Source organism: Colossoma macropomum, unplaced genomic scaffold (genome assembly GCF_904425465.1).
Source record: "Colossoma macropomum unplaced genomic scaffold, Colossoma_macropomum, whole genome shotgun sequence".
Classification (NCBI taxonomy): domain Eukaryota; kingdom Metazoa; phylum Chordata; class Actinopteri; order Characiformes; family Serrasalmidae; genus Colossoma; species Colossoma macropomum.
In genome coordinates, this window is record NW_023494796.1 from 28,400,188 (window position 1) to 28,427,447 (window position 27,260).

At 42.3% G+C, this 27,260-nt stretch overlaps 2 protein-coding genes across 2 annotated transcripts; both read right to left on the reverse strand.

The window, feature by feature from the left end:
* Positions 1-1,899: 1,899 nt before the first annotated feature.
* LOC118816902 lies at positions 1,900-4,711 on the reverse strand. Its single transcript, XM_036583509.1, has 3 exons — positions 4,601-4,711; positions 2,861-4,315; positions 1,900-2,182 (listed from the first exon to the last, which is right to left on the reverse strand). The coding sequence occupies exons 1-2, from the start codon at positions 4,626-4,628 to the stop codon at positions 2,898-2,900; spliced, it is 1,446 nt and encodes a 481-aa protein (XP_036439402.1). The 5' UTR covers positions 4,629-4,711; the 3' UTR covers positions 1,900-2,182; positions 2,861-2,897.
* A 5,302-nt stretch (positions 4,712-10,013) lies between these two features.
* On the reverse strand, positions 10,014-27,260 carry znf219 (zinc finger protein 219). The gene is made up of 5 exons (XM_036583243.1): positions 27,141-27,260; positions 15,233-15,323; positions 13,051-15,115; positions 12,664-12,807; positions 10,014-12,223 (listed from the first exon to the last, which is right to left on the reverse strand). The coding sequence occupies exons 3-5, from the start codon at positions 15,110-15,112 to the stop codon at positions 11,058-11,060; spliced, it is 3,372 nt and encodes a 1,123-aa protein (XP_036439136.1). The 5' UTR covers positions 15,113-15,115; positions 15,233-15,323; positions 27,141-27,260; the 3' UTR covers positions 10,014-11,057.

Below are 27,260 nucleotides of genomic sequence, written 5' to 3' on the forward strand. Positions count from 1 at the left end.
AGTGCGGCTGCGTGCAGCAGCACACCAGAATCCCCCTTTCCCCCCTCCCTTCCTTTCTGCCCCACTCTCCTCCCCTCCTCTCCTCTCTAATCCCCTCCCCTCCCCTCCCCTCCCTTCTGCCCCACTCCCCTCCCTTCCGCTCTCCTTCCCTTCTTTCTGCCCCCCTCTTATCCCTCGCCCACTCATGCGCAGGCGCGCTAACTCACCGAGGAACATGTTGGACCATCACTGTGTTACGATGCCGTCAGTGAACATGTATTATACCTGTGGTGCACCTACTGTGGGAGTGTGTGTGCAGCGCTACTTCTCAACTCTCTTTCTGGAGACCCTCTGCAGTGCACCTAGTGCTCTCTTAGCTCCCAACATGCTGAATGAGTCCGTCCTGAGGTTTAAATATGCGTTTTGGCAGGGAAAACACTTAGACATGCAGTGCTGGGCTATTTGGGCATAATCCAGTCACTGCAATGTAAGCAGAGTGATTCAGAGTGGTTTGGTGTGAATGGTTCAGATTTCTGTACAGTGGTGGTCATAGGAACCAGGGGTCGCCATGTCTACAACAGAAATACATTTTATTTACTATCCAAACCCACCAGTGAACCCACGCAAGTCTTCTGATGGGTTATACGGAATATTGATGATGGTAAAATACTGTAAAATCTGTTTACAGTATTTTACCTCACAACGCCCTGCATGTATCCCTCCACCATGAATGGATTCAAATACATAGAGTAACAAGACGTTTTACACCAACACTTATAACAGTGTCTCAGACATCAGACATTCACGTAATCACTTTCTGTGAGGGAGCTTTTAGAGGTGGACGTCTGGTTCCTATCAGCACCACTGTGAACAAATCCGACTGTGTAAGTTTCTCTAGAACGGAGCATTTCACACCAAACCACTCTGAATGACTGTTTACATCTTAAACATTCAATTCTCTCAGAATTTAGAAAAATTGGTGGAGTTCCCCTCCAGTTAGAGAGGTGTTAAACACCACATATATAAATAACAAATGACAAATAATACAATAAATGTTCAGACCACTCTTACCAGCCAAAGCACAGTGAAAAACATGCAGTGGATGTTTGCATTTTAGCTCTTCATATGCATTTAAATGCAAATGTTGGGAGCATTGATTTGCTAGGATTTGAGGACAAACTGGACAACACACATTGGTCACCTGGTAAACTATCTCTTCTAAATACCCTAATACTCTAAAAATAATAAAAAAAAATAAAATAATAATAATAATAATAATAATAATCTATTCAGATTATTGAGCACCTTCATTGATTACCTTAAAGTGTCATTAAAAATAAAAACATGAATGTACTGAGCATTTAGGCAGATGAGATGTTATTTTAAGGGTGTTACTCTTACAGTATATGTTACTATGACAGTGTGATTGAGTGCCATCTACTGGTGAACAGGCAAAAAACACTTTCCAAACTCAATGAAATATGATATATGTTGGCATGAAAAAAGACTCTGATCTAGTGGAAGTAAATGGGAACATTATAAGGCAACAAGCAGTAAAAGCTCATAGAAGTCAGTTGGGAAAACAACAGTTGAGTTGTGCATGCAGTTAAAGACTGTGGCCTTTAGTGAGCCAGCAGGGCATAAAAATTGCTGTATGTTGCTATAAATGTTCCAAATATCACTGTTAGAGGAATTATTATAACATATAACATAGCTACAGTACAGGAGGGCCGAACATACATCCCAAAATTACATTAAAGAAGAAAAATCTGACGCACAAGCCTAGAAAAAATAATACAAATCTAAAATTTAATTTGACATATTATAGAGTGTTAGAGATCTACATAATTACAGTCAAAAATTGAGAAACAATATAAAGGAAAACATATGGAATTATGTAGTAAACAAAAAAGTGTTAAACAAACCACAATGTTCTATATTTTAGGTTCTTCATATTAGCCACCTTTTACTTTGATGACAGCTTTGCACACTATTATCATTCTCTCAATCAGCTTAATGAGGTCACCTGGAGTGGTCTTCAGTTAACAGATGTGCCTTGTCAACAGTTAATCTGTGGAATGGCTTGTCTTCTTAATGTGTTTGAGGCCGTCAGCGGTGTTGTCTGGAGGTAGTGCTGGTACACAGTTCTATAGTTCTTTATCAAACTGTGGTCCTTCGTAGTTTTGATGCCTACAATATTAATCTGCAATATGGAAAATAATAAAAATAAAGAAAAAACACTGAATGAGAAGTCCAAACTTTTGACTGGTACTGTACGTTGTTAAGAGTCATTTTGATTTTGATGTAAAATGCTGAGTGCTACACTGTAAAAAATGGTCTGTCAGTTCAACCAAAAAAAATTACTTCATGCAGTAACAATTAACTTGTTTTATTCACTTAAATAAATACAAATCTTTTCATTCAAAGTAATTTTTGCGTTGAATAAAACTAGTTTAATCGCTTGTTACCCCATGAAGTCATTCTTTTAGGTTGAACTGATGAGCCATTTTTTGACCGTGTACAGCGGATGTGTACATGTAGGGCATTGTAAGACAAAATAGGCCCCAAAAAACAATTTTCTTTTACCATAATCAGTGTAACATAAAACACAGAAGACGTGAGTAGGTACCCTGATCATGAGCTATGGATAAACATAAATGTGTTACCAAAACACTGGAAACTCATCTTAAAGCTGGAACTCATGTCAGTGGAACACTTATGACTGTCAGAACTGTTCCACAGACACAAGTTCTTCCCCTGCATGTAATACTTTATGGGGTTTTTACAGGTTATACATAATTCTTTGCAGATTTGCAAACTATTATACAGATATTAGATCAAATATTGGTGTTCATTTTGTGCCATAAGCATATCCACTTACTGGTCAGTGGACCAGCTTCACCCCCAGCTCCTGTATGTCACATCCATGCCCTCTTCATTGCCTTCGCTCCCAGATGGCTCATCATCTTCCAGAACTTGTTATATTGTTCCTGAAGCTCCAGCATTAGTCGGGCAGTTTTAATGGTAACGAATACCCCAAGTCCAGTCAATATAAAGCCCAAGTCTCCTGGGATCACAGCAACCCCAAATCCAGTGATGAAGGTTGTCTTGTACATGTCACTGAGCTGGGAGCAATGCTGAGCAGCTTGTTTACTAGGGACAGAATGGTGGCAGAACTGCCCAAAAAGGCCATACAGAGCAGTAGATATGATCAAAAAGCATCCTAAACCAAAGAGAATATTCTGGGCTCCATACATTCGTAAAGCCAGCGCTGATCCCACAGCTGCCCCTGTGGCTGCCCAAGCCAGAAGCCTGCCACGATCTGCAGCTTCAGGTTTTGGTGCTTTGCTTAAAAGAATTTGTACTGCTACTGCGAAGGATATGGCGAGCATTATGGGTACTCCAAAAAGTAATACAAATATAACAACAGAAGGCAAGGCTTGAATGGTTTCCCCTCCAAGTGCAACTGTTAGCACACGCTTAAGGTCATATTCCACTGACCACACATTGGATTTTGCTGCCCAGAGTGCTATAATTTCAATTGTTGAGAACACAAAGCCACGGCCAAACTTTGTGTGTGGTTGACTTAGATGTAGTAAAATATAGGGGATCAAAAGCGCAGCCGGTCCTACCGCACCTTGCAGGCCAACGACTGCTGTAGACATGACCGCTATCGTTAGCACGGACGCGAGGCCTTCTCCCACGCACTGGCACAGACAAGCTCTCAAAACTAGCATAGGTGTCAAGATGATCATCAGTACAATTTGTGAGGTATAGAAACATGCGGCACACACTGCAAGGAAAACACAGAGAACTTTCGCTACCTTACTCATGATGTAGCACCCAGCCAGGGCCATCAGGACCACCGTTGCTAACCAAACTGGGCTCACACTTTGATCCCAGTTAAAGGGCTGAACTTCCTGAAGAACCACTACAAATATCACTGCAGTAGCTGTTGAAAATGTTGCCAGCTCAGACGCCAGTGCCATTGCAATTCCCAGACGAGGATTTAGCAAGCTTGCTTTACCCATCCACAGTGAAAACATACCGGCTAAAGTTACTACAACCCCTAGCACTGTCATTGGTTTAGCACCTCGCAGAACTTTGAAAATGAACCCGATCAAACTCTGGGCCGCATCACCGGTCGAGAAGTCTCGCCATTTTTCGATCACTGAGTCCATTGGAACTGTAAATCCGTATATTAATGCAGCCATTGCTATGGCTAGGATTGCGTAGGTCAGCACTGCAGCCACTGCTACATCCCCGACTGAGCCAATGACAACCATAACAAGGGGAACTCCTGGACCTGCTCCAGCCAAGAAAGCCAAGGATGATCCTACAAGAAAGGAATAATAAAGAATGAACAGATTCTGCTGAGTATGAGCATAAAACGCTAAATACACTGGCAGTCGCAAGGAATTGCGCAACTGTTTTTGATGCATTTCTCTTGTCAGTTCACTTAAAGGACGACGAATAACAAATCATGGCAATGCAAGATGCCGCATATTAACTGAAATCCAGGCCCAGGTTCAAACCCATGGGGATCTAAAGGGGCTACACTGGGAAGACAACCTCATACTGCCATCAAAATTTCCTTCAAATAGTAAATCTCACCACATACTTAACATTTTTCCAGGGAGTCCCTTCATTTTAAGAGAGGCTTGGACAGCAGAGCAGCACCTGGACAGTTGGTGGACGTGTTGTATCTGAAGACCTGCTTTCACTTTCTTAAGTACAGCAGGTAAACTGGGAGTGTTCGTACTTTCACTTTCTTGGAAATGAAAGCCATGTGCCGGAGGTAAATTGCCAAGCATACGTCTACCTCTTGTCCACTAGAGGGCAGCAGAGGACACCTGTGGCCTGCATCTTCCACTCATTTGTGTAGTTTGTGTAGGTCATTCTGCATTACAGCGCTGAGGTCATCAACATTTTATAATTGTTCTGATACGATGACACTGTTTACATGCGAAGTCTGAAAGGTAAAACAATCACTTGTACATTAGTGAAGGAAATGTGTCACCTATAAAATATCAGCGCAGGGAACAGCCTAAGTCTCCCACCAAAATTCAGAGTGATTGGTCAGTGTTTTAACCTCTTCAACTCCTTGAGACCACCGGTGGTTCCAAAACGCACTTCGTCATATTCTTCATAACTTTCATATTTCATAAGCTACATTCAGAAGGTGGGGGTCATATGAGAGCTGTAACTGTCTTCTTTCCAGTCAAATAGATGGGTGATGTAATGTTAAACCCTTATAATAAAAGTACGTAAAAGTAAGTGAACTTAAGTGAACCCATTTTCCCACAAATCTGGGCTATAAACTCTAAACAGATGGCGTTTCTTCAGTGATCTGCTCTGTAAACATTATTTTTATAAAATAATACAAAGAGCGTCTAAGATTTTTGGCTTTCAGCAGTAAATTGTAAGCATATAGAAATATGTGCGATCATAAAACACGTTTTGTTAATTTGAGGGGAACTTTTACAAAAAAAAAACTAAAATAAAAATGTACATTTATTTCATGCAGTTACTGAATAATTTGCCTTACGATTTGGTCATGTGAATTCAGATGGACAAACCAAAATATACCCTGGAAAAGAGATTTGTGCCAAGGAGTGTTTTTCAGGGCATGTAAGTCATTTTTTTCAGTTGCTGAGCACAAAATCCAGCCGTGTACTTTAATCACCATCTCGTTGCCTGCAATGTAGCACCATTTTGAGGCAGGTGACAAGCTCACACCAAGTGCTAGTTAGACTTAAGTACTGCCACCTACTGCGGGGTCAGATGATACACGGTGTTACAACTAAACCGCCTTTAGTAAACAAAGACAAATAAAGTAAATTTGGTCTTTTTGTTCCACATTTACACAGAAAAAAGGGAAAAAAAATCTGAAAACTGAGATTTTCTACTTGTATTTTTATATTATTAAGTATATTAATGAAATTGACATTAGCAGTTGGTAAAACTGAAGTTATTCAGAAAAAAAAATCTGTATTTTACTAAAGTGTGATGTTTTTATTTGCTGTCAAAAATAAATGTCATTGACAGACTCATTTCTCATTTCTACAATGCAAATTTTTTGAGCTCATTTTACTCTGAAACTTAAGTGTTTTCTGTGTTTTTATGTGTGATGTTGATAATGGTAAAATAGTAAATGTGAAAAAATACGTTCTCTTTGGGGACTGTTTCTTCTTACGCCCGGCATGCATCCCTCCATCATCATCATAAATGGATTTTACAAATATGGCTAATCTCAAAAGCTTATTTCAGAATTATATAACAATGTATTGGGTGTCAGGCAGCATATCCATATACATCTCCTGTAGTAGCTTCCTGCAATGTAGCTTTTAGAGGCATGGAACACTTCGGACGTCTGGTTCCTGTCACCACTGCTGTGAACGGAATCTCTAAATTGGCACAAATCAAATCACTTTGAATGACTTCTTAAATAATGAATTATGCAGACAATTTGTCTGTGGTATTCCCTTGTAAGTGTGAATCCTGGTCCTGGTACACTTTCCTGTTCTTTAGTGTCTCACCTTTAGTGTCTCACCTCAGGCCAGTATAGGTGGGGTTGGTGGTAATCAGGGTAACATCTGAGCTACACTGTTCTCCCACGACCCCTCTTGTATAAAGTTCCATGCTCAAAGGCAGCTTAAAGCAGCACTATGTAAGGGGAAAGAAGTGGTTTTACTGAGTCAGGAGAAAGAACTTGTTAAAGTATGGTGAGCAGGTGCTGCTACAAGTCGACCCATAAAGCCTGAAATAATCATTTAGGTGCTGGGACGAATTTGGCAGGAGTTTTTAAACCACGTCATTCATCAAACGAAGATATGATAACAACAGATAATTCACTCACATCCTGCGAAAAAAAGGATGAAAAACGTTGTTTTGACTGAGTTCTCTTTGAATACTCTTTCAACTCGCTTGCAGTCATCAGATTTATCCGCTCAGGGAAGGGCTCCCAAGCACAACCAGTGTCACAAAATGTTGCTTCTCATGTTGCGTGCAATTACACATTCCCGCCAGAGAGGTCTCCAAATCCCCAAATGTTACATAGTGCTGCTTTAAAGTGGAACTCCACTGACTTCTACATAATTGAGTGTCTCAGATGTAAACAAAGTCGTTCTGAGTGGTTTGGTGTGAAATGCTCCATTCTAAAATTGGAATCGTTCACAGTGGTGGTGATAGGAACCAGACGTCCACCTCTAAAAGCTCCCTCACAGAGAGTTACTACATGAAATGGTTATACATGTGCTGCTTCATGCCCAAGACATTGTTTGTATGACAGTTTTGTGATAAAGATTTGGCCTAAAATGTATTTTAATCCATTTATTCAAACCCATTCATGGTGGAGGGGTCCCCAAAGAAAACTTATTCTTTCACATTTCTGACATTTTACCTCCATCAATATTAAATATAAAACTCAGAAGACTCGTGTAGGTTCACTGGTGGTTTTGGATAGTAAATAAAACGTCCATATTTGGGTTGTAGACATTGTGACGTCTGGTTCCTATCACCACCACTGTAACGAAATCTGAACCATTTCACACCAAACCACTCTAAATGAGCCTGTTCGCATCTCAACCACTGAATTATTCAGGAATGTTGAAGAATTGGTGGAATTCCTCTTTAAGTTGCTACTTCATGTAGCTGCATATCTTTGATAGTCTCTTAGCTCTGAAAATGATCGACTCTTCAGTTTGATTCAGTTAATATTCATTGCACACACACACACACACACACACGACATCAAAAGAGAGGGTTAACATATTTTTCTTATATTTTATTGAATCTTTGCTACTATTTTTTTTTTTCTCAGTCCACAGTTTCATATTAGTCACTACTATGTTAGATCAGTTTCCCCTTCACTGCAATAGCAGTCAACTACTTGAGAGTTCAAACCCAGACCTGCCCTCCAGCTCTCATTACCCAGAACACTGCACCCTTGTTTTTAAACGAAATGCTTTTAAATTAGTGGCAAAAAATCTGATTTCTGGATGATTTCTAGACACCCGGTCCCAGACAGCATGTCATCATCAGCCTTATAACCTGTTTAAACCAGTATTCCTCTTTGCTGTCCATTAATGTTGATGATTGCCACGTAGTTACTTTTAATGCCGCATAATTAGCGTAGCTTCCGTTAACATGGCCGGCTGCTACTGTGCCATAGATAAGCATCATCCAGTGTTTGCCTTCCTTTACGGATTAGCTATCGTTCATGGTGGGGGGCGCTTAATGTGCCAAGAAACTATGCCGAGATTCATGTTGACCTGATCCTCGCAGTCCATGTAGGCACGTTCCTCGGCAGGAGAGATGGAGAGCTGGCACTGTGGTTAGAGTTCTCCTTAGAAACACAACATCTCTAGCTCTATCTGTACAGCAAACAGACACGTTTTCTCTTTTTTTTTTTCTTTTTTTTTCTTTTTGTAATACCAAAAAACAAACAGACAAAAAGACAACAAAAAAATAATTATAAGAAGAAGAGCTTGATCCCATCTCATTGGCAAATGAACATCACAGAAATGAATACAACATCTAAAAAAAAAGGCCTCAATGCTAGATAGTACGTCACCTTCCAGTGGTGTCTGTGAAAGGGGGAGAGAAGGTCAGAGGGGGATGGTGCAGAATGAAGTTAATACACAGAATAAATAATGACATAAATAGTCACGAAACAAAACTATACTTGATGTCGGAGGAGTAAGGAGGAGGGAGAGGGAGTGAGAGAGAGAGAGAGAGAGAAAAATGGGGAAGTGGGGAAAACAGATACAGCATGGGTTACTGTAGGTGCTTTTGGTGAGATTAGAAAGTACTTGAGGAAGTGCGCAGGACAGAAGGCACAGTGGCTTGGAGTGGAATCGTTAAGGACCACCACGTCAGGGGCTACCAAACTCATAAGGTGCTCTACACACAAAAGAACACAATAATGCACATTTAGAAAGTAAGGCCAGCAGTCACAATCACTGGTACCCATCTCCATTCACGAGCGGCACACGAGGCAGCACTAAGGTACAGCTCCTCTAATCGTACTGGTTTTGGAGTAGCGATGATCAGACCGCAACTGGGAACGCTTTCGCTTCGTTCGGGGATTAGGTAGGGTGAGGATGGGACGAGTTAGTCGCGTACAGAAAGCAGGGACTCGATAGTTTGCGACACGTCTGCTGGGAAAATCAGGAATAAAAAATGTGACACAAGTGCATGACGGAAAATCACATCCTTATAATGCAAGTCAGTCAGACTGACGGCGTGTGTTTGACACACTTTCATTAATAATCAATAAATAAGGTATCACACGCATTATGCTGCCAGCACTTTAACGCTAGGTTTCACTTTGATTGTTTGTCTGATCAGGTCATTGATTGGTTAGTTGATTTCATCAACAAACTACTGATTGGTTGATCGATTTATAGTATGATTAGGAGCAGAGATCTGAATCTGCAGCATTACTTCAAACGAAAGTGACTCAACGTTAACAAGAACTCGTAAACAAAAAGTTTGGTCTAGAATTTAAAGGCGAACAAAATTCTACTTTGGGAAAACAACAAACTTTGCACAGTGTTTTTTTTTTTTTTTAAGACATTGCAAACCAGCCTTCTATCACAACCATTATAATCATTATTATTACTGATACTCATATCACTTTATCCTTTAAGACTCTTCTTGAAATTAAAATAACGTTGTTTTTTTTTTCTTTTTATTTTAATAAAAGCTACACATTTTCTACTGGGATGTCTATGAAGTTGTTAGTGTTTTTTTTTATTAATAGTTTCTTGTCATTGCTTAAAAAAAAACAAAACTACTGATCTAAAAGACGGCATACTCAGGTCTCGGATTTGTCCTGCTGCTTTTGGGACTCGTTTCTCCTCGCCTGCTCTCAGGTGGGTTGCAAGTGAGAGAGAGAAAAGAAAAGTTACCGACCGAGTCTTTTGAAGTTGAACTCAATGTTGTCGACGTGTTTCGTTTCAAACTTGGAAACAAGATCCCAATCCTTCTTAAAGTTTCCTTGGCGATGACGATCTGGTTTCGTTAAAAGTGGTATTTCTGATGTAAACACTGCCATATGGCCTTTTTCAACTGGCCAGCTGTTCTCGCGTGTCGATTTCAGAGTGCTCTAGTGTTCCATTCTTCCATCCACAACGGACACGGTCACGCAAACTGCCACCACAACGTTCCACCAGAACTCTCTACAGTCTAGAGCTATTAAACATATATTGTATTATATTTACTGTATATATTTTCCTGTGTTGTACGACTCCCTTAAAAAAACATATACATCACCAGGCACTGAGACAAATAGAGTATAGAAGTAGAAGAATTTCTGTTTCATATAATATCTGTAGAGGACCTGCCAGACCTACCTGACAGTGTGGATATGTGGGGAAAATAATCTTTGTCCAGCATTGTTAAATGTGGTCATCATCAGTACCATTCAGTCATCACAGCATACTCTTCACAGCCTGGTAAATGTGTGGTAAGAAGTGTGACCACCCCTTTGGTTCACGGTAGAAGTGTTGTCAAAATGTAGAATTCAGTCAAGTGGAAGTAGCACAATACATCTGGCCTTTGCGTTAAACTAGCCATTTCTCCATTTAAGAGAAATATCATGAAAAAGAATATCATGTTGTACATTTTAGTGTTTCTCTTTTTTTTGCTTTTTTTCATTTTTTGCTTGTCCTGCTCTAAAGATTGACATTCCTGGATGTGCTGCGACAAGAGAAAGACTCACAGTAGCAAGAAACCTGTGTAGAAATACAACTTGGCAATCATCTTCACTGACAAAAAAGACACCAATTCAATGACAGTAGTCAAGAAGGCCTCAGGGCTCCTGGACAGGCAGGCTAAGACTAGCATACAATACTGGATATATTTCTGTTTGCATGTCTGTGATTGTGGGTGAAAAACCTGATGTGTAACCGATAAGGGGGAATTTCAAGTGTGAGGAAGTTTTTGAGAATCGTATCTACTTATTTGTGACATGGACATGATAGCCTTGTGTTGGAGAGAACATGATCAGCCTCTAAGCTTGCCTATACACCCTTCCCTCCAGATCCATCTTCCACTGGAGCTTTTGAAACATCTTAGTTTCCCACCAGTTGTTCCTCCTCTATGGGCAAATCATCCTGCATCATGTCTGGAGACTCGGACACATCCTTTCCTATGTCCTGTTGAGAGTAATTTTCAGGGCTGCTGGTTACTTCCAGGCCATCCTCCACATCGTCTTCTTCTTCCTCATCGGTATTCTCACGTTCTCCCAATTTAAGCCCTTGTTTTGTGGTCTTGATGTTTCCCAGAACTGATGGTACATCTCTGAATTGGTTCGGAGATCTCTCCAGCTCCCCATCTTCCAAGGTGACCCCATTTCCAGCCTTTGACCTGTATTTGACCCAGTCCTCCATGGCCATGACCCCATCCCCTTCACTGAGGAACTTCCACAGTGCCAAAGGGTCACGGTTCAACCCAGGCAGGGTTATTCTGGGGGAGTGGCTGTCAGTGGTCACAGTGGCTCCCCTTTTGCGGCGGGACTTGCTGGTGTGATTGACCTGTAGATGCATGGCCATCAATTCAACAGACGAGGTTCGGAATGGACAGAACACACACTGGCTCAGAGTGTCATCACCTTCTCTTGCTCCTCCTGATGGTGGAGTTCCAGAGCTACTTACTGCTCCTAGATCTTGTTCTATTGCACCCATTCCAGGCAAAGGGCGGCGTGAGAGGTCCAAAGGCTCAAATCCACATTCCTGGGAAGCACTAGATGTCATGCTGCTCTGATATCCATTAGCCGGCACCATACGACTTGTAATAAGAGGCTTACGTCTGGATACTTTAGGCATTTTTGGAGGTGGTGTCCAGCCTCCTTCTAGTCCACCCTGGTAGAGTTCTCCCATCATCCCAGACAGGAAACGGTACTGACTCTCCAAATCTCTTTCTTTCTGAGAAGCTTTGGGCTTATGAGGACTGTCTTTCTTTTCTAGAGGTCCAGGGACCAACGTCTGGCTGCGTCTGGATGTGGGGATTTCTGTTGACCCCCTCCCAAATGGTCCCTGGTTTGTTGAGGGGGGTCGACGCTGTTTTTGGGTTCCTTCTCTTGGAGATCCAGTCAGTGAAGATGGGAGGCTCGGAGAGGAGGAGCTTGGAGAGGTTGCCATTGCATTCCTCTCACGATGATGCCGTTGTAGATGGTATTTGAGAGAGCCAGACTGGGTTCCCGCATAGTCGCAGTGGGGGCATTTGTATGGTCTCTCACCTAAAAGAGAGCACACATTGTGGGCATTAAAAAAATATTCACTGGGCAGGTTTTTCCAAAGGCTTTCCAAAAGTTTCCAAGTTTAGTACAATTGTTACTACAAAACCATATACGCACAGAAAAACAAATTGAAGGGGCATGGAATAAAACTTTAAAATAGAAACAGAGAGAAATTACTGTGCCTTGTGCATTGCAGTTATGTTCAATAACAGCAGATGGCACTATTTGTCATCATTTGACCTCAGTTTTTTTCACGCATCTGCCAGATTAGAACATTGAGTCCCTTATCTGCACAGTAACATTTGTAGATGTAAAAATGAAAATAAGGGCAGGCAAAAGCTATATTCCGTCTTCTTGTCATATGCCTGAATTAAAATCGTATTTTTATGCACTTTGTTCGTATTATGTGCGTGGCTCCTATTTCATGTGGTAAACCTTACCTGTGTGCACACGTAGGTGTACTTTAAGGTGATGGGAGGAGCGGAAAGCTTTACCACAGTAAGGGCAATCCTTCATTCCTGTACCCCGCACACGCTCCCTCGGAGCTGTGGAAGGTCCTGATGGTACCCTCAGTCCATTCTCCCCTGGGGGTGAAGGAAAAAAGTATACTTAGCACATCAGTGTCATTAACAAGCATTCATCATCAACAGGCAATTGTCATTAACCTTAAGCACTCAGCTACAAAATAAAGAGTAAACAGTTGAACTCCTAAAATCTTCGACAGTTCCTGCAAAGTTCAACTGACATAAAAACATTCACAAACAAAAAGAAAGAAATTTCTTCATACAATCAGCAGATATATTTGATTTCTATTAGATGAGCCTTACTAGAAAGGTGTGTTATGACGGATTGGAAACTTCCAGCTGTTCCCACTCCTGACTGGTGCTGTTTGGCCTCATGTCTGCATTCATTTCCACTTCCTCGTCCCCCTCCTCCTCTTCCTCCTTCTCCTCCTCCTTGAGGTCCTACAGTCTTATGTGCACTATCCTCTTCTTTCTTTGCACCACTTCGTGCACTTGGATACTTCTGCTGCTTCTGAACGTGAACACGAGCATGAGCCACTACCTGCTGAAGATTCTGGAAAAGCTTCCCACAGTCAGGGCATTCCCAGGGGGCCCCAGAAGCCTCCAATTCTTCTTTGAAACCAAGGCCACCCAAGTAGGCACGCACCTGCTCGGCCTCCCCAGCAACTGTACCCTGTGAGGAAGGGCGCTGGTGCTGCGCCTGAGATCTCTGCTGCTGGTGCTGCTGCTGTTGCTGGCTTTGCTGCACTGCTGCCAGGCTGCGAGCAACCAGCTGCCACATGGCTGCCTGCTCTTCTCCATCTAGTGCTTCTCCCCCTCTCTCTCCTCCATTACCCATCTCCGCCACCTGAGCCACTGCCTGGAGGCGTTCCATGCAGCTAGCACCACCGCTGTCATTTGGCAACCCCAGGTAACCCCACATTGAAGACTTGCTTGAGCCTGCACTTATTTCTGACCTCTCTGTCCGACTGCCTCTCCCACCTCCTCCACCTGCCATGCTGCGTGCCAGGAGTAGGTTAGAGTAGAGAGCTCCTAAAGCCTGGTTCCCATGACCTTTGGATTGGTCAGATCCTGAAGGTCCTAGATTCCCCAGGCCAGCCTTTAGGCCCAGCTTGTTGAGGTGCACTTTCATGTGGTTCTTGAGGAACCAGGGCTCCTTGAAGCCACGACCACAGACCTGGCACTTATGGTCAAGGGAGTCCTTGTGCTTGCGCATATGGCCCTTCAGGAACCAGGACTGGGTAAAGCGCTGACCACAGGTCTCACAACGGAAGGCTGGAAGAGCAGGCGCTTGTGGCAAAGGCATTTGCGGTGGAGCTGTGATAGGACGTGAAGGGAAGACAGGAGGTGGCACAGGATCTTCAGGTGGGTGGCTCTCCTGCAGGTGAGCAGCTAGACGTTCCTCTTGATTAGCTGAAAAGGGGCACAGTGTGCACTTGTATGGGTTATGGAGGATTCGAACATGACGAGCTAACTCGGAGGCTGTGCGGAATTTACCCTTGCAGGCATGGCAGCGAAAGGCAGAAGCTATGCCAGAAGGGGTGGGCTCTTCAGTGAGAACAGGGCCTATAGGAGAAAAGGTAGAAGATGCTGGTGCTTCTTCTGTAAGAGGTGGAGTCAGGGGTATGGTTCCATCCATCAGGAACTGAGGGCTGCTGGCAGTTTGCAGAGGCTCCTCTGGAACAGCCTCTTCTCTTCGATTCAGATGCAGGGACCTGGATACTGAACTCAGGTGGACATCCCTGTTGTGGTTCCGAATCACACCATCACTCACATGGTTCTGTTGGGGTTTAACATGTACAGTCTTGTAGAGCGCAGAAGCCCTACGGTCCCTGTCTAAACTATGAGCTCTAGCATGGAGGGACAGAATGCTCTGGAAACGGAACCTCTTCCCACAAACGTGGCAGGGAAACCTGAGGGCAGGGCCTGTGGTAGGACCTCCTTGGACAGTCACACCGTCATTGTTGAAAAGCTGCAGGTCCAACTCATCACTACAGGTGGCAGTAGCCCCGGATGAGAGGGCCTGCTCCAGCGCTCCAAAAACAGGCAGTGGTGCTGATGGAGTGGCCGGAGGACTGCTCTCCGAAGAGGGACTACACAGCTGCTCTTCCCCTGGAAACAGTGCAACAGCCGGAGTGGGAGATGATGGTGCTGACAGCTCCTCATCCTCCTCTTCATCTTGTTGGTTGGCATCAGCAAGGGTAAAGGGTGACAGGGGTGCATATGGGGTACTCAAAGGGCTGGAAGGGGCAGATTGAGGGCTTTGCGGTAAAGAGTGAGGACTGTGATCTACCGAGGGCATTGAAGGAGGGGACAGGGGTGCCTCAGAGGAGACAGCGAGCACACATTCTGGTGGTGAATCCATACTCTGTGCCAGACAGATAATGGGAGAGGTCATACAGTTAGGCAATAACAGGCAGTATGTTCATATGTGTTATGTGCACATCATGCATTTGACTTCCTGTGTAGAAGTGAGGGTACTCACTAGTAGTGTGTGTATTCCATGATCCACGACCTTGGCTGAGAGAGGATGCACTTCGAGAATGGTGATCTGGGAGACCACCACCTAGAAACCCCTGCAAAACACAACACAAATATTGACCATGTGCATATAGATTAAGGCCCTGTGATTACGACAACAAAATTAATAATTGTAAACACTTTTATTGACACTGCACATGTCTGTGAGAAGGGTCACAGAACATCATATGAGATTAGTCACTGCACTCAGTGGCAGTTCCTGTGATTCAACAGGACACTCATTTTCTGACTAGAGATATTTATAACTTCACGATTGTTTTGCACTGAGGAAAATTCTAGTTGTCCTATGTGAATGAGGCCAATATATAATATGCAAGATAACTGCGCACTTCTTAGCACATGTGCACATGTGTATGTGCATGCATGAGTATGTGTGTGAAAAGCTAGGGGCACAGCGGGACACAAACTGTCCCAAACAGGATGGGCGCGTGATATTTTGACTTCCCCACACGCCCTTCCTGCGCACACACAGTAGCTGCTTAAATCAGAATAAAATCATAATCTGTCACACACCCCCACAATCCAACCAGAGGTAAACAGATCACGTCTCACTCACACATGCGGAAAAACACCCTCTCACGCACGCACATACACTTACGCGCCAGCACATAAGCTCGGTGCGAGGACATGCCCAGACATAGCATAAAAAAATGCTGAAAGAAAATTGAGCTCATTGATGATTGTGGCAAAAAAAAAATCTGCTGAATACAGGAACATCTGTGAGTGTGTCCCTGTGCCTGTATGTGTGAGTCACTATTTGTGACAGTTTGTGTTTTCTGTGTGGGCGATAGTATGTTTCTGTTTTGTACCCATGCAGATATATTTGCATAGTATGAATGTACGAATACAGGTGAGTTTGTAACTGCTACTGTTTTGTGTGAGGTACGTATATGTAGGGCTGGGCGATTAATCGAATTTTTAATTGATTAATCAAAGTTTAATTCAACTACCCATTTGGCTTCCAATGATTATGAAGATAAGATAATCGAGATAAAAAGATTACTGTGATGCATCCCGTTTCGCAATGATGCTCTCATTTTGTCTTGTTAGAAATCCCTTCCCTTTATTTTTTGGTTTGTTTTTAGCTGAATTATACTTAAAGTTCAAGAAAAGCCACTGTTAAAAAGACACTTTTAAAGTTCAATAAAAGTGATCGTGTTAAATAATCGTGATTTCAGTATTTACCCGAATTTGGCCCTAATCGAGCAGCCCTTCATATAAGTGTGTTTGAAAGTGAATTGCTTGTACACTTGAGCCTGTTTACACCTTCACTAAAGTGTTACGACCGAATTCCACACATACACACGTTACTACGCCGCTTATCCTCCTGGGTCGCGGGGGGGTGCTGGAGGCAATCCCAGCAGTTATTGGGTGGAAGGCAGGAAACACCCCGGACAGGCCTCCAGTCCTTCACAGGACCTAATTCCATTTACACTAAAATGCGTCCCCAGTGTGACCACATGAGATCAGATCACTTTCCCATGTAAAAAGCACATCAACGCATAACGTCACTTCCGTTTACTTTTTCGCCGTTACGATACGAATCGGCAAGCTTGGTCGCTTGGTTTCAGACGCTTGGTTCCAGGATATCTCCGGCCTGGCCCATCTTCCATCCTGCCTTTCCTTGTTTATCCTCTCACCTGCTAGTAAGCACTCGACAGACGCACTTCCATTTACATAATTACATGCGAATGCAGAAAGCGCTGGTGCTGTGAAGCTCTGTCTCTGACCACCTCCGATTGTGGTTTGAATGATCTGATTATAATCCGATCACAGTGTCGGTGGGTTTACACCTGGCCTTTTGCGGCCCCATGAAATCGGAACGTGGCCCCATCTTTGGAAACGCACGTGGTTTCAAGGTGTAAACAGCTTCTATATGTTTCTGTAGGTGGGTCCGGCACACTTGTCTCGGATGTCATAGAGAGCAGAGCGGCCAGTTGACATTTTAGCTCAACCGTGCCTCACCACAATATCAATCACACTCTCTCTCTCCCTCCCTCCCTCTTTCTCCCTCCTCTTCAATCCACCATTATCGCTACCTCGTTCTCTTCCATCTTTTCACCTCCACAGATTCCCTCTCCTCCCATCCCCCTCTCTTTCTCTCTCTCTCTCTCTCTCTCTCACTCCTCCACCCTCTATTATTCACTAATTTTCTTTCATTCTCTCTCCCTCTCCTGCAGTGGTGCCAGTTGGCACTGTGCCAGGGAATGCTGCTATCAGCTGGTAGATTGGGGCCTGCCAACATGGCGAAGGGAGAGGAGAAAGAAGGGAGCGAGACAGACGGAGGAAGAGAGAGAGAGAGAGAGAAAGAAAGAAAGATGGTGGGTGGAGAGGCGGGTTAGAGGGGAGAGCTACATCTGAATGAGCCATATTTGATTGGTAATTTTCTTGTGAAAAAAGGGGGCATGGAGCGTTCCCCCGCTCTGGAGTGGAGGATGCTGCGACTGTCTTGGTCTGATGGCATTATTATCATATGAATATCGTTCGTGGCGATGCATTGTTCCGCCGTGACAGACACGTTCGTGTCCGACCAGGGCCTGTCACGCCAATAAAGCTTTTTCCAAATTTGGATAGATGGAAGGAGTGATAAGGTGCTAGACGGAGGGGGGAGGGGAAGGATGAAGGCAGGAGAGCGATAAAGCAGTGCACACAAATAATACACACACACACACACACACACTTGCAATATGGCAGCAAGTCACTAGATGATTCATGCATGCTAAACACCTTTGTCTGAATGGCCACATGGTACACTCCCCTGGAACACCACACACACACACACACACACACTTTTTTGTCCCTTCACATACAAACAGCATTAAAAAGTACAATGTAAAAATGACTAAAAGCATATTTTAACATTTATTACTAATTCAGGCTTTGTACTATTGGGAAAGCATCATTTTACAGTGAAAACATAAGGACAAAGGAATATATTGCTGCTGTTGGAACAATCTCAAATCTCCAAAATGATAACTTTACAGGAGAAGGAAAAAACATGCTTCACTTTTAATGTAAGTCAATGGAACCAGACGTTTTACCAAGTCATTTTGGGACGTTTCTTTTGGTCCATTCTTCATTAAATTTACACACAACGTAAAAGGCAACAAACATTTTCAATACATGTCAAAAACTGAAAAACGCAAAAAAAGGAGTTTTGTTCCAACAGCAGCGGTAAAGACAACAGATATGTCCACTCAGTCTGTAATTTCAGATCAGACTGTGCACTGTGTTCTTTTAGTGTCCTGTGAAGTCCGAAACATAGTATTATACTGACCACTGTATGGTCTGTTTCCACTCGCAGCTCAGGTGTATATTATATGCTCGGGAGCTCAGCTTAATCTTGCTGGACACCAAGTGCGCGAATCAACCAAAATCAAAGCCCGTTGTACGAAAGCTGGTGCTTCTTTTCAACGATGGGGTCGGATTTTTCAATTACTTAACGACTGTAATGACAGTGTGATTAAACAACAGTTACACGACAACCTTTGAACCCGCAATCAGAATTAAATTACACATAATTTGACCACTGACACACATTAAAAACCATCGAGATGAATCAGCGTTCGTAAATCTTTGCAATGCTTATCCTAGACATGCTCCTATTTAGCTAATTTGCTATAAGACACATTAAAACGTTTCAGCCAACAGCAGAAAAATTCGAATTTCTTAATAAATTCAGTACACATAGTGTTTAGCATTCGGTCGTTCAGTGAATACACGTACGCAAGAAGAACTGATGACAAACTTAGAGGCAGAAAATCCCAAAGATCCCAGGTTTACTGGGCTTGTCTGATTTCTGAACTTGTGTTAGTCATCAGCAAAATCACAGGATTGTTCTCCTTTCTGTATATTACATGCAGTGGACCACAAAAAAGTGGTTGTGTTGTGCATAAGTGGGCGCACCCAGGATCTCAATGCCCTCTTCAACTCTGTAGCCATGTAATGTATCTAAAACGATGAACAGGCCTCTATTCATACAGCATAACAGATGGCCTTGAGAAGATTTACATGAACAGGTTTATCTGTGTGTGCTTTTGCGAGTCGATGTGCCTCAGTGTGTGTGTGTGTGTGTTAAAATAGGTACGGATTGTGCTACAGCCATGTAATTGTGTGTCTGCATGTGTGTGTGTGTGTGAGAGAGATTTTGACTTGTGGTTTTTCGCCTGTGGTCACACGGCAACCTTCCCCACAGACGCGATTCATTTCCTGTTCTTAACCTTGGCCTGAACTTACTCAGTCTCTGCTTTCCCCTCACTCTCTCTCACATCCAGGCCTAGGGGTCTCTCTCTCACACACACACACACACATATACGTGCTTAACATTGTCTGTATTACACACCACAGCTTTCTCACTCTCTTCCTCTCACTTTCTTTGCCTCAACTCCTGCAGACTGTCCCAGGATGTGTTCATTTTCAGTCTTTTCAGTCTCTCATATTCCTACCTGCGACATTTGGAGGCTTCATTTGGTCTACAAACGCTAGTAAGAGCTGCTATATTGTGTCAGCAAGCAAACTTGCGCCTAAGCTCTGCGTCCAAGGTGGAGGTCAGGTATACAGATATATAGGTATATTATTTGCTGATGCAAATAAACATGTACAATTAAGATGACATACATGTTTGTATTGCTATGACAAACTCAGAGGGATAAAAGAAGTCGTCTGGGAAAACCCTTTCAAAACGTAGCTGTGCAGAATTTCTGACGTCTGATCCAGACGGCTGTATTTTTAGCACCTACTTTTGAAAAAAAGTTGCATTTGGAAAGGGCTGTATCGGGACTTTTCACAGAGCTCTTTATTCAACCGCCACATTCTTAGCGATGTCAGTAGGGATTCACCACTGTTCTCCATCAACCTGAAGAACCATTTCACCAGGCAAAGAACTATTTGAGCATGCAAAGGGTTCTTTGAGTGTTGAAGGTGCTATAAAGAACCATAGTCATTCCTAAAGATCTATATTTTAAATAATATAACCATTTAGGTTGCAGATAAATGCATAAAGGGAACCTAATATGCAAGTCTTCAATTTGCATTTTTCAGATTTTAAATAAACAGCAGAAATCTGTAATTCTGATAACGAACAGTGCTGTACAGGATTTAAAAGAAATATGCTCCAAATATTTCAAATATGCTCCATATTTGAAAAATGGTGATCAAATATCGAGGCAAAAAAACATAAATAACAATGTTAAAAGAAAATAAAAAGCAAAAAAAAAAGTCATGAGAGGCTGCGGACGATTATGATTTATAGTGGGTAAGAGGGGTTCTTAAAAAGTGGTAAAATCACTGTAAGGCATGTTTTCAAGTGGCTTGTTGCTTTTGTATAATGGCAGCAGCACAAAATACTATCAAATATTTTTAGTGTGATTCTTTTTAAATTAAAATTGTCACTTTTTTAATCAGTTATTCAATTTTCGGTGTAATTGATTAATAAACTGAAACTGAGAAAGAGAAGCCACGTGTTCTCATGTACCTGCAAGAGTTTAATGCGTTAAGAAAACTTTGAGATAAAAGTGATTTTACAATCACGCACTTAAAAAGCTGGTTCTTCAAGGGTTCTTTAGTCAAGAAAGTGGTTTTATGTGGAACCATGAACACTCAGACACCCTTTGCATGAATAAATGGTTATTTGCATGGTGATATAGCTCTTCAGATTGATGGAGAATGTGTTGTTTATGGTTCTATACAGAACCTTTTTGAAAATGGTTCTATATAGCGACAAAGGGCGTTCTTCTATTGTTACAAGCTTAACATCATAACAATAGAAGAACAGTTTTGGGTGCTATATAGAACCATTTTCCAAAAGGTTCCATACAGAACCATATACAACACTTTCTCCATCAATCTGAAGAACCATTTCAAGATGCCAAGGGTTGTTTAAGTGTTCATGGTTCTTTTTTTTTTGCATGGTGAAATGGATCTTCAGATTGATGGAGAACGTGTTTCATATGGTTCTATACAGAATCCTTTTGAAAATGGTTCTATAGCACCAAAAAGGGTTCTGCTATTGTAACAATGTTAAGCTTGTAACACTATTAAGTGCTGCACAGAACCATTTACAACCCATCAACCTGAAGAACGCTTTCACCATGCAAACATGCAAAGGGTTGTTTTGAGTGTTCATGGTTCTATACAGAACCATTGTCTTTACTAAAGAACCCTTGCAGAACCATCTTTTTTTAAAGGCTGTTATAAAGTTTTAACTTCACACAGACAGGCAGTGCTTTAATTCGGGCGATCTCTTCTTTACCCACTCAGCTGTGCTTAATATTCTATCAACTGTCCTCCAGAGACGTCCCTGTCCTGACACACAACAACCTTCAGTACACTTGTCAGACATTCTGTTCCGTCACGTTAATGACAACTTTACATTTAACATCTGTTTATGTTTACTGCACGATAACACAGTATAGCCCAATTCTGCTGCCACATGACGCCTACTTCAAAGTCCTTCAGATGAACAGGCCTACCCCATTACATTTACTACTATTCCAAACAACCTCTCTGCTTAGAATACTAAGCCTGTGGCATTTTCCCAGCACAGATGTAAAGAGAGGAGAGATGTAAAAGAGGTGGTGCTGTCTCAATGGGGGAGTAAGAGCAGATCTACCTCCAGCTGAGTGTTAATTGCCCAATTAAACCAATCAGAAGTTTCATTAGTAAAGTCTTGACTTTACAGTCCCCACAGCTGCCAAACTCCTCTGCATCTGGCTCTGTTTTAGAAAGAAAAGGCGGTGATGCTCAAAGTAACCTCCAAAATATTAGCCAGACGAAGGTTGCAAAAGTTAGATTTTTGCTTAAAGTAGCTCATTTCCATCAGGCTTTCCAGTTTCCCTTAAATTCACTAGTAATCCAAGTGTATTTACAGGGTTAGGATGTAACAAAATACAAATATTGAGAATACAGAAGTTAAGAATCTGTACTTAACCAAGTTTTGAAAATGCGTACCATCTTTAAAAGAAACAGCATCCGTGCTTGTTTATTAATTGCTTTAAAATCAGCGCTTGGTGTAAAAAGACATACTCTGAAGAAGAACTCAGATTCTTTAGAACCGCTGAACTTCATCAATGTGATGATCAGTTATTAATCTCAGTGTTACTGAGCTCTGCTAAAGCCTGAGTAGACTGATAAATCAATGTTATGATCAGTTATTAATCTCAGTGTTACTGAGCTCTGCTAAAGCCTGAGTAGACTGATAAATCAATGTGACGATCAGTTATTAATCAGTGTTACTGAGCTCTGATAAAGCCTGAGTAGACTGATAAATCAATGTGACGATCAGTTATTAATCTCAGTGTTACTGAGCTCTGCTAAAGCCTGAGTAGACTGATAAATCAATGTGACGATCAGTTATTAATCTCAGTGTTACTGAGCTCTGCTAAAGCCTGAGTAGACTGATAAATCAATGTGATCAGATATTAATCTCAGTGTTACTGAGCTCTGCTAAAGCCTGAGTAGACTGATAAATCAATGTGATGATCAGTTATTAATCTCAGTGTTACTGAGCTCTGCTAAAGCCTGAGTAGACTGATAAATCAATGTGACGATCAGTTATTAATCTCAGTGTTACTGAGCTCTGCTAAAGCCTGAGTAGACTGATAAATCAATGTGATCAGTTATTAATCTCAGTGTTACTGAGCTCTGCTAAAGCCTGAGTAGACTGATAAATCAATGTGACGATCAGTTATTAATCTCAGTGTTACTGAGCTCTGCTAAAGCCTGAGTAGACTGATAAATCAATGTGATCAGTTATTAATCTCAGTGTTACTGAGCTCTGCTAAAGCCTGAGTAGACTGATAAATCAATGTGTTGATCAGTTATTAATCTCAGTGTTACAATACTTTATTGAGAGATGATGGAACCTCACAAATAATAAGCCTAGTACTGGTGTTGTAATGGACTCTAATGGACTTTAGTATTTACTATTTACCATCAATACTTTTCCCCAACCCTGTATATATATATATATATATATATATATATATATATATATATATATATATATATATATATATACTTACACACTGTACACAGTTAAAAAAGAAGGTTCTTCAAGGGTTCTTTAGTAAAGACAAATAGTTCTATATAGAACCCCAAACACTATTGTATATGGTTCCATAAAGAACCTTTTTTGAAAGTGGTTCAATATAGCACCAAAAAGGGTTGTGCTATTGTAATGATGTCAAGCTTGTAACAATAGAGGAACCCTTCTTGGTGTGATATAGAGCCATGTAGAACAGATTCTCCATCAATCTGAAGAACCATTTCACCATTTCACCATGCAAAGAACCATTTAAGCATGCAAATGGTTCTTCAACTGTTCATGGTTCTATACAGAAACATTTCTCCCCAACCCTGTGTATATATATATATATATATATATATATATATATATATATATATATATATATATATATATATATATATATACATACTCACACACTGTACACATTTAAAAAAGAAGGTTCTTCAATGGTTCTTTAGTAAAGACAAATAGTTCTATATAGAACCCCGAACACTGTTGTATATGGTTCCATATAGAACCTTTTTGAAAATGGTTCAATATAGCACCAAAAAAGGGTTGTCCTATTGTAATGATGTCAAGTTTGTAACAGTAGAAGAACCCTTTTTGGTGCAATATAGAGCCATATAGAGCAGATTCTCCATCAATCTGAAGAACCATTTCACCATTTTACCAGAACCATTTAAGCATGCAAATGGTTCTTTGACTGTTTATGGTTCTATATAGAAGCATGTGCCTTTACTAAAGAATATATGTATCGCTGTTGTCTGAAGAAAACCTTCTATCTCCAAGCTTGTAACTTTACAGGAGAAGGAAAAAACATACTTTACTTCTTCATTAAATTTACACACTATGTAAAAACAAGCATTTTGAAATTAAGTCAAAAACTGAAAAAGGACAAATATATATATATATATATATATATATATATATATATATATATATGTATATACAGACACACACACACACACACACATATATATATATATATATATATATATATATATATATATATATATATATATATATATATATATGTATATATATATATACACACACAGACACACACACACACACACACACACATATACATATATGTTGCTCTTTACATTGTTTGTAAATTTCATGAATGGACTAAAAGAAACGGCCCAAAATGACTTGGAAAATATTCTGGTTCCACTGACATTAAAAGTAAAGTAAGCTTTTTCCTTCTCCTATAAAGTTACCGGTGTGGAGATATGAGATACCAAAAGTAGCTATACACATATATGTGTATCAGTCTGTTTAGTTTTCAGTAGTGCAGTGCAGAAGGCCAGTGTTGGGGGGCGTGATAACGTTACTCCCTTTGTGCCTCACCAGCCTCCAAAGACCGTTAAGTGAAGGATTTCCAGAAACTTTTCCTTCTGGGGGGTTTCTTACTTTAAGGAGACTGTCCTCTTATCTCTCTCTCTCTCTCTCTGGAGAGAGGAATTTCCTCGGCGCGCCGTGTCATGCGCGTCAACAACGTGCAACCATTTTCACTCCCCTTCTTCCCTCTCGCGGCCATCTCAATTAAAAAAAAGCCACATTAATGAAATAAATAATGCCTCGCGTGCAGCAAACAAGCGAGCTCGCGCCTAAAACAGACGTTTGAGGGGAGTTTTTTTTTTGGCCACAGGTCACGGTGAGAGCGACGATTAAAGAGATGACAGGACTAAATGTGTGTGTGTGTGTTTTCAGTCTGGATGTCGTTGTCATCTCCCGTAACGTCCCGCTCCATTTTCTTCCTGATTTTCTTTCAGTGGGCTAGAAAAGATGAAGGGAGGGGGAGAGAGAGAGAGAGAGACGCGTGTACGGAGAGCAGAGAGAGAGAGGGAGCAGCTGAAAAGTGCCATCATGGGGTTCATCTTGGATTTCGCTGCCAGCAGAACCACCATCACACACACACACACACACACACACACACACCCCAAGTCAAGTCCGGCACACACATCGATCCTGGCCGTCCAGTCCAGTCCAGTCCAGCGCGGGCCAGCACGCCTCCTTCTCTAAACTTTCTTTAAGGCTGTCACGGCCGCAAACGTGCAGTGCGTTTGGCGTGATTAGCACCCTGGGCTACTTATTAGCTCTGAAGGAGCAGCGGGGGTCAGTTAGTCAGCCCACAGCCTCAGCTCCTCTGAGGGGGTGACATTAGGACAAGTGGACGAGCTGGAATGGACTCGTAATTGTGGGCGCAGCCCCACCCTGCTGAAAAAAGGACCACTAGGGTTAAGACCTAATGGTTTTGCTTTCTAATTGGGAATTGGCTTCATGGTTTCCAAAAGAGACCACCAGTTTTCCTGTAGGACACCTTTGGGTCCCATTTGGAAACCATTTAGAACCACACACTTGTCACTTGTTAAACCATTGGGATCCTTTATATTGTGATATCAACCCATTAAAGAAGCCAAAACACGCTACAAAACCACCAGGAACCAACAGCAGCACCTAATGGTTTCCAATGGAGACCGATAGTTTTCTGTAGAACACCTTTGAATCCCATTTGGAAACCACTTAGAATCAGACACTGGGCGCCTGGTTAACCACTGGGATTCTTTATCAACCCATTAAAGAAGCCTAAACACGCTACCAAACCATCAGGAACCAACAGAAACACCTAATGGTATCCAACAGAGACCACGTTTTCTGCAGAACACCTTTAGTTCCCATTAGGAAAGCATCAAATGCATTTAGAATCAGCCACTGGTCACCTGTTTAACCACTGGGATCCTTTATCAAGCCATTAAAGAAGCCTAAACACGCTGCAAAACCATCAGGAACCAATGGTTTCTACGGGTTTTTCAGCAGCTAAACTTCGCTTCAAAGCCGAGCTGCTCACCGAAACACTCTGCTGGCCAGAGTTTTCACTCGAACATGGAGTCGCGTGAGGTGACGTTCGAGCGTGAACCTCGTTGGTTCTTCTTCCACAGCGGATGGACGAAAACAGCCCAGATAGCAGGAGTCAGTGTGTCACTTCCTCGCGCTGCTGTAGCCCAAAGCTGAAGCGGCGTGAGGCTATGGGGGCACCCGGGTGGGGGGAAAACCGCGACTGTGCGTGTGCATGCTGTGCTTCACTCCACCTCTCATTTTTTACAAACTTTTTCATTTCAGTCGAGTCTCCATCACTTCGGGACACTTCATTCTACTGGGCACTCAGCACTGCCTCCTCTCTCACTTCGGCCGCTCAGATCAAAACGGACGCCCTCCTCGACTCCACGTTTCTCATTTTTCCTTCTTTTCTGCCTCGGGGAACTCGAGCCTCGTGCACCGAGCCCTAAACCCAGGCTACTACCACACACCCCGTCACACACATGCCGGCAACATACATGCACACACACACACACACACTGAAGTGAGCGAGTGTGCGCGCAGTTACCATGTAGCACGCGCCCCTTGTAGCCTACCCCTCGCAGGGATGCGCGACCCCGCCAATCGGCCACAAATCAACATAAAGAGAAAAACACAACGCCTAAGAATGACACCCGCGCGCCGCTCAAAAGCGCCGGGAAAAGTGCGATGTGGTGTGCATTCCTCAGCCCGCACCGACAGCCCTCCATTACCGACCTCCCCCCTCACCACCCCCACCCCCCCAAAAAAAGTCAAGTCGTCGTCGGATATTTCGCTCTTTCTGCTCCGAAAACCTCCGACAAACAACCGCCACGCGAACCGAACCGAGAGAGCCCGCAAACGAAGCGGCGACACGCGCTCGAGCCCCGCGTCCCTTTTAGGAACGCGCGAGGAGCCCAAACGGACGGATAATTTTAAAATTAATCAGATATTTAGTGACGAAAGTAAGACTCGGTGTACTTACGGGAGAGGCGGCGAGGAGATTAATGACAACACACGTCATGATTACGTTTCACTTGAATTAAATACATTACGAGTTGGAGAGAGAGAGAGAGAGAGAGAGAGAGAGAGAGGGGGGGGGAGA